The sequence below is a fragment of the Ipomoea triloba genome, chromosome 11, assembly GCF_003576645.1.
Source record: "Ipomoea triloba cultivar NCNSP0323 chromosome 11, ASM357664v1".
NCBI lineage: Eukaryota > Viridiplantae > Streptophyta > Magnoliopsida > Solanales > Convolvulaceae > Ipomoea > Ipomoea triloba.
The window spans coordinates 19857241-19864804 of record NC_044926.1 but is presented as its reverse complement, the minus strand read 5'-3'; the positions used below and the strand labels follow the sequence as shown (position 1 = coordinate 19864804).

Sequence of the window (7564 nt, the reverse complement as noted above, 5' to 3'; positions counted from 1 at the left end):
CTTTGGACACTCTTTTCTGCAGCATGGGGATTCCTAGATATGTACCAAGGTGGGCTGTGATGGGAATGCCCGTTGTTTCGCCGATGTTCCTCTTTACTCCTGCAATAGTGTTAGGCAAGCAATAAATTTGGGATTTAGAGAGGTTTACCTTGAGGCCCGAGGCATTGCTGAACCTATTCAGACAATCCAAGATGGTTGATGCTTGTTGGACGAAGGCTTCGCCGAACAACATAAGATCATCTGCAAAGAAAAGATGAGAGAGACCAATACCACCTCTATTGATGTGAATTGGTTTCCACCTACCAGACTCAACAGAGGCCTGAATGTCGTGGGCCAGCCTCTCCATCACCAAGTTGAAAAGATAGGGTGCAAGGGGGTCGCCCTGACGAAGTCCGCGACCCGGCACAAAGGGATGGAGGCGGCCAGCATTCCACAAAATAGAGATGTCACTTTCTCGTAAGGAGAAATGAATAAAATCAATAAGGATATGTGGAAAACCAAAGCCCTCCAGGAAGTTCCAGTCAACACTATCGTAGGCTTTGTGGAGGTCGACCTTAATTACCATCATCCCTTTTTTACCACTTTTCCTTTGCATAGTGTGAATGATTTCCTAAGTGAGGATAATGTTATCCAGAGTGGACCGCCCTGGCAGAAAACTATTCTGATGAAGACCAATGATGTTGCACATAATAGGTCTCATTCTGTTGACGATGACTTTGGAGATCACTTTGAACGCCACATTGAGTAGGGTGATTGGTTTGAAGTCAGTTTCCGAATCCGGAATATCTTTTTTGGGGATGAGGGTCACGAAGGCCTTGAGGAGAGACTTATGGACTGAACCACTACCAAGAGCTTGATTAACAAAGGTGGTCAGGGCTGGACCAACATCTTCCCAGAAGTGTTGATAGAAGATTACTTGAATCCCGTCCGGCCTTGGGCTTCCGAATTTCTTCATCCCAAAAAAAAGCTTTTTCACTTCGTCACTGTAGGCCCTGCGGATAAGGTTAGAAGCTTGGGACGTGGAGATTCTAACACTTTCCAAATACCGGGAGTCTCGCCATCCCACTACTTGAAATATGTCTGCAAAACAGGGAAGAGAAAAAATCAGTAATGTGATCGGAGATGGACTTGGGATCATCCGTCCAAGTTCCGTGAATTTTGAGAAATCTAATACGGTTCTTATTTCTTCTGGACAAGGCCACATTATGATAAAATCTAGTGTTCCTATCACCATCTTTAATCCAATCTTGTCTCGATTTTTGAAACCAATGGGTTTCTTCCTGATCCAAAATCTTGTTCAAATCATTTATAAGCTCCCTTTCGAGGTTTTGGAGATCTCTCGAGGACTGATAATTGGAATTCATTTGAATTTTCTTGATCTTTTCTTCAAGGTGTCTTTTACGATGGAAGATATTGCCAAACACCTTCTTATTCCATAGGAGACTATTTTTCGAAATCTTCTCAATCATAACCTCTATATTATCATGCATGTTCCTAGTTGCATCTTTCCAAATGTCCTCGTAGTCAGGTTTGGCAAGCCAGGCCGCCTCAAACCGATTAGGTCGAAGGTGTTTAGCCGGTGGTCTCCCCGCCTCGTCCATGAACATTATAGGACTATGGTCCGAATGAAGTCGCGGTAGAACCACCACTTTAGCCTCTGGAAAGTTATCTGAGTATGCATGTTCCAGAGAACTCTATCGAGATGTCGCATTTGGATTACCCTATTGCCACCCCAACGGCACCAGGTGAATTTGGATCCTGACGCACCCAGATCAATTAGACCACAAGCGTTATAGGCATCCACAAATCTTTCCATATTGCGGTTATTAGTGTCCACGCTACCCCACTGATCATCTGTAGAAGCGATATCGTTAAAATCTCCGAGCACCAACCAAGGAGCTTGACACGAATCACCAAACACTTTGCATTCCTCCTAAAACCTACTTTTGGCCAAAGGATTTGGTCTAACATGTGAGAAGGTGACAAAGCAATCATTTGGTTCCAGACATATCTTGGTATGAATAGCCTGAGAAGAATGACCAACCATATTAATCTTCACCCGACCCTGATTCCATAGAAGTAGAAACCCACCTGCAAAACCTATAGGGTCCACAATGAAGTGGTTAGTAAAACCAAGACTATAAATCATATTAATCATACGGTCCGCTTTGGGAGAGCGGATTTCTAGAAGGCAAAGGATGTCGGCTTTTGTCGAGTTCAGGAGTTGTTTGACATGCTTGCGAGCTCGACCATCGGCGATGCCCCTACAATTCCAAGTAATGATCTTCATGGAGAAATCGTTGCGGGAGGGGAGGTTTGAGAACCGTCTTCCCCAGACGTGAAACTATGAACCGGCACAACACCGTTAGTGAACACTTCAGTGTGGTCTTGAGCGAGAGGTGTGACCTGACTGCTTCCAAACTTGAAAATACCTGCAAGACCATTATTGTCCTTCCAAATATCGTCAGTAGCATAATTACGAGTGGGGCCCCGGCCACCCCGGCCACCACCGCGGTAAGCACCACGATAGTGAACTTGCCGGATACCCCTAGCTTTACCTTGGTGAACCACTCCAGAAGTGTTCAAGGGACATGGGTTCGAAGTGTTGGGATCCCTCTCCATATCCATACTCTGGATTTCAGATGTTTTTGTAGATTTTTGGGCCACCTTTGGTTGATTACCCGTGGCATTCGCCGATATGTTGCCGCCTCCAACCCTCTCTTTCTGTTGAGGTTTTGACTGTTTGGATCCTCTTTGCGAAACCTGCACGTTACCACCTCTAGCCGTGGCATTGCTAGAGGTTTTACCTTTACCTTTCTTCGCCTGCTCAGCCTTGTCTTTCACGTTGCTCTGCTTTGGGACATCACAGCCCTCATCATCTGCATCTTGTAGAGCGCCAAAGGAATTTCCTTTAACATTTGTGGTCTGAGTTTTCTGGTTTGCCGGTTTAGGATTTTTCCTTCTGTCTTGTTCAAAGGATTTCCTAGTGACAAGCATCCAAGAACCATACCTGGGGGTAGCGGGTGTAACCGGGGGTACCGTCTCCGTCGGGCACGGAGCCGGGTTGCCGTCTTTCTTCGTGGGAGATGGATTACTACGATCCATGTTTTCAGAATCGGTGGTTTTGATCGTGGAGAGAGGACATGATTGCTCCCTGTGCCCAACCGTGCCGCAGTTGAAGCACACGACGTGGAGTCCCTCGTACTCCACCGGTCTCCATTTGTCGCGAACCCAAACGTGGGTGACTAAGGGTTTGTCTAGATCGATTTCCACCGCTGCACGTGCGAATTTGCCTCGTTCAACTTCGACGGTGGTACAGTCAATCTTAAGGGGCTTACCAACGTTTTCCAAAACGCGTTTGATGATGTCTTCCCTAAAGTATTCGACCGCAAACCTTGGCAGGCGAACCCACACCGCCATTTTGGAGAGTTTAGCCGTGAGGGGATCGAACTCCGGTTGCCAACGCTGAATCACAAGGTAGTTGTCAAAGATCTTCCAAGGCCCATCAAGAAGGACGTGCATGTAGTCTGTCGAATTGCCAAACCACGCCACAAAGAATCTGTAGCCAATGTCGATGAAGTCGAGACGACCTTGGAGCCCCTAGATGACAGGGAGATGATGTTTCAAGATATTGTAGTTGATGCTTTTACCAAGGTATTTTACTATCAAAGCCTGTTTCCATGGCAAGCAAAGTTCACGTCGCAGTTCTTTTGAAAGGGTGACACGAGGGAGACCATCAGACGAGTCATGCTCCGCCATCTCTGAATCTGATTCAATGTCTACCTCATCGAAAGCCCAGTCGAGGGTCTCTGTCTGGGCTACACTCTCGGCGTTGAAAGTTGGGTGGGACGCCACTGTGTCAGCAAACGACCCCTTGGTCGTTTTAACCTTCTTATGCAATTGTTGAGACGAATCAGCTTCTTCAACTGGAGTCGGCGGCGAGGTATGGAAGCCTCCGGCGGCGCCTCAATGTCGTGAGGCGGAGGAGCCGTCACATAGCTAGAACGAAGGAAAAAGCTTCCTAAAATAACTAAGGAAAGTAGAGAGCGAAAAAAGGCCAGGTACGACTGACATTAGATTGAACTGATACTACTAATATTTTAGAATCTACACTTATAATAAGAGCCACTAATGTTAGACCCCTAACTGAAACTAAAAAAATATTGGTGTAATAATCAGTTATAACATATTGTACTTTGTGTTCTTCTTATTGTGCAACCTCCAATTAAATTCCTAATATATCCTAATCCTTTATAATTTTACCAAATTCTTTCCCTTAAATATAACAGAAGTTTAACATTAAATTCCTTAGGCAATTTGTTTCTTTATTGCAGTTTTCAAACAGGCAATATTTTAGAATATAATTTTGTATAGATTCCTAACTTAAAATTAGAATATTGAAGTCGTAATAGGATTCTATAATACAAGTTTGAATATATTCCTAACTAAACCATTATTCTACCTAAAACAACAGTATATAAACCTCCCATTCTCATTGATATTCACCCAAAACTAAACCTAACATATTCTGCAACACACCATTTCTATAGGTATGATTGTCAAAATATTATCATGTTAATTCTATTAATTGTATTTGTACTCATAATGATTACAGTTTTTGTTTAAAAAAAAAAACAAATCAATGATGGTATACTCATTAATTAGTATATATAACTTTAATATCGTTATGTAAATATATCTATTGTATAATCTGTTTATCTATATTTGTATCCTTGTATGTAATGTTGTGGTTCTCATTTTATTCCTCTATAATCTACACATTTTAATTACTCCTAACTCCCTAATCTATGGTTTTCGAATTTATGTTGTGGTTCCCATTATATTATTTCATAACATCATTTATGAACATATTTTATGAACATATTTCCCATGGCACAAGGATATTAGTCATGACAAATACAGTAAAGTTAATTGATATTGACACACAAACTGTGGGTTGTACAGTTCATGTCATTAAGAAAACGAACCAAAAAACGCTATTGGAACGCCTGAGAAAAAGTATATGCTCATCGTACTTGAGGATGAAACAGTAAGTAAATAATACTCCGTAAAAAATTTCTCTCTTTATTATTGTTATTATTGTTATTATTGTTATTGTTATTATTATTATTATTATTATTATTATTATTATGCTCTCATTCACCACCACATCATTGTAAATGCTATATCTAAATGCAAGGACATCGGGTTCAATCAATAGTGTTTGATAATGATATTGGAATGTATGATATCACTTTACAACCCAACAAATGGTACATCATCTCAAATGTCATTGTCAAACTTGTCTAGACGAATTATAAAATACTTGATCACAAATACAATTACATATGGATTTTAAATGGTCGGACTGGTGTCCAACAAGTGACAATGATGGCACACCATTTGCTCCTATGTAAGTGGTTTATTTGTTTCTACTTACTTTAGTTGCAATTTAACTATTTACAATTTCGTTATGTTTTATTAAAATATATAATCATCGAGACTATTTCTTGATTTTTATTAATTTAGCATTTTTCTCTCTCTCATTATTATATGACTATTTTAACCAATTAAGGAACACTAATTTAAAAATACGCATTAGACATTGGTTTAATCGCGCGTGTGATAACTAGTATATCAAATATAGTTCAATACTTTATTTTACACTTAGGGTGTATTTGGTAACCTGTAAAATGACTTCCGGAAAATGTTGGTTCTCCAGTAATGCTGTTGCGAAATATAGATCACTCCATTAGGTTGTGTAATGGGACCGGATTGGTTATTACTAAATTAGCAGAGCATGTTGTTGAAGCAGAAATATTGTGTGGAAAAAATATGGGTACTCGAGTGTTGATCCCTAGGTTATCAATGACACCATTGTTAGAGAAAATCCTCTTTGACAATCGGAAAAACAAGAAAATGGAAAACAGAAAATAAAACAAATTACAAGGAGAAATAATCCACGTAGGATTAAACAATTACAAATGATGAAGCGCTGGGTTGAGTGGCCTTGGAAGTTAACGGGTGAACTGTATGGACTTCGGGGTGGTTGGAAGCACGAGTCGTATTGTCACTATCCTTAAAACCTTATTTACCGCCTCCCAGGGTGCTGGACCGGTGCGGCCTAGGTTTCCCAGGATAAAACGTGCTACGATCCCCGTTTGAGCGCACAAACTTGGACCCGGCGAACTAAAAACGTGGGATGAACGCAGATGGCTTGAAGGAAAGGATAAGCAGAGTTTTGAGGAAGAAAGTGTTTCGTAGGTGTGTTCTGTGTAGCTTATACTTCAAATCAGCTGCTTACCAACGAATATATAGTGAAGGATGGGATCATAGCATTAAATCTGGCATTTAATTTCCCATGTGTAACCTTTCCTCCACTAGCGAAATATTAACACCCACTAACTAATCCACTAGCAAGAATTAACTCTGAAATGATGATTGGAATTAGTAGGTTTAATTCCGTAATGCCAAGAGTCGAATTAACTCTGAAATGATGATTGGAATTAATAGGTTTAATTCCGTAATGCCAAGAGTCATTTCTTTCACTGGATCCAGTAGGTGAACGGTCGCAGTTAGAGAGGTCACTAGAGTCGCGGTACGAGACATCGTTCCAGTCTGTGTACCTTCGAGACATCAGCGCTGGTCGACATCGGATGCGCGACATCGCACCGTTTGATGTCTCTCGAAAATATGGCATGGGCTGCGCGACATCGCACCGTACTTAGCCCGCAAGGCCTGCCAATTTTCCGGATAACATTCGTGCCCGCAGGTGCCGGCGTACACAAGTTCAAGCCTTTCGAACTCATTTTGGGATTTGATTTGCACCCCCCCTGCGCGCGAGAGAGAGCCTCTATGCCATACAAGTCAATTAGCCTTAAAAAACTTCTTGTATTTATAGTGGTGCAAATATTCATTCCCAACCAATGTGGAACAAAACTACATAAGCTTTCCACACTTGAATTCCATATCAAATGGGTCTACTTTGAGAATCAATTTCTCATTCACCCATTATCCATTTTGAGCGTATAATATATCAATCTCTTCGTCTAAGAACGAAGAACCCGAATCCACTTTGACCTGACCCAAAAACGGAAGTGGACCCACATATATTTATACCACAAAATGGCCACTTAAAATGCCATTTTTAGTGCTATTTTCCAACAACCATCAGATCGTCGATTGCCATTTAAGTTTGAAAGGAGACAATTTCCACTAATGTTGTCTTATGCAATGACAATAAACAAGAGTCAAGGACAAAGTCTGTCTAATGTTGGACTTTTTTAAAGAAACCTGTTTTTGTACATGGACAACTCTATGTAGCTCTATCGAGAGTTAACAATCCTAATGGTCTTAAAGTTGTTATTGTTGATGATAAGGAAGATTATTCTTCTTCAACATCAAATGTGGTATACAAGGAAGTTTTTAAGAATTTGTAACTTTTATATACAAAGGACATTTTATTTTTATGTGTAGCCAAAAAGATATTTATATATTTTGTAATGAATATGATATTCCACCTTTAATATTGTTTCTTATTTTAATCAATTATTACCGTGATGCT

General features: G+C 40.8%; 2 protein-coding genes across 2 annotated transcripts; both read right to left on the bottom strand.

Moving 5' to 3' along the window:
• Positions 1–610: 610 nt before the first annotated feature.
• Positions 611–2290, bottom strand: LOC115996050. Its single transcript, XM_031235197.1, has 4 exons — positions 1945–2290; positions 1768–1854; positions 1175–1669; positions 611–1080 (listed from the first exon to the last, which is right to left on the bottom strand). Exons 1-4 carry the CDS (start codon positions 2288–2290, stop codon positions 611–613), a joined length of 1398 nt encoding a protein of 465 aa, XP_031091057.1.
• Positions 2287–3759, bottom strand: LOC115996049. Its single transcript, XM_031235196.1, has 2 exons — positions 3664–3759; positions 2287–3600 (listed from the first exon to the last, which is right to left on the bottom strand). The coding sequence occupies exons 1-2, from the start codon at positions 3757–3759 to the stop codon at positions 2287–2289; spliced, it is 1410 nt and encodes a 469-aa protein (XP_031091056.1).
• Between the last annotated feature and the right edge of the window lie 3805 nt (positions 3760–7564).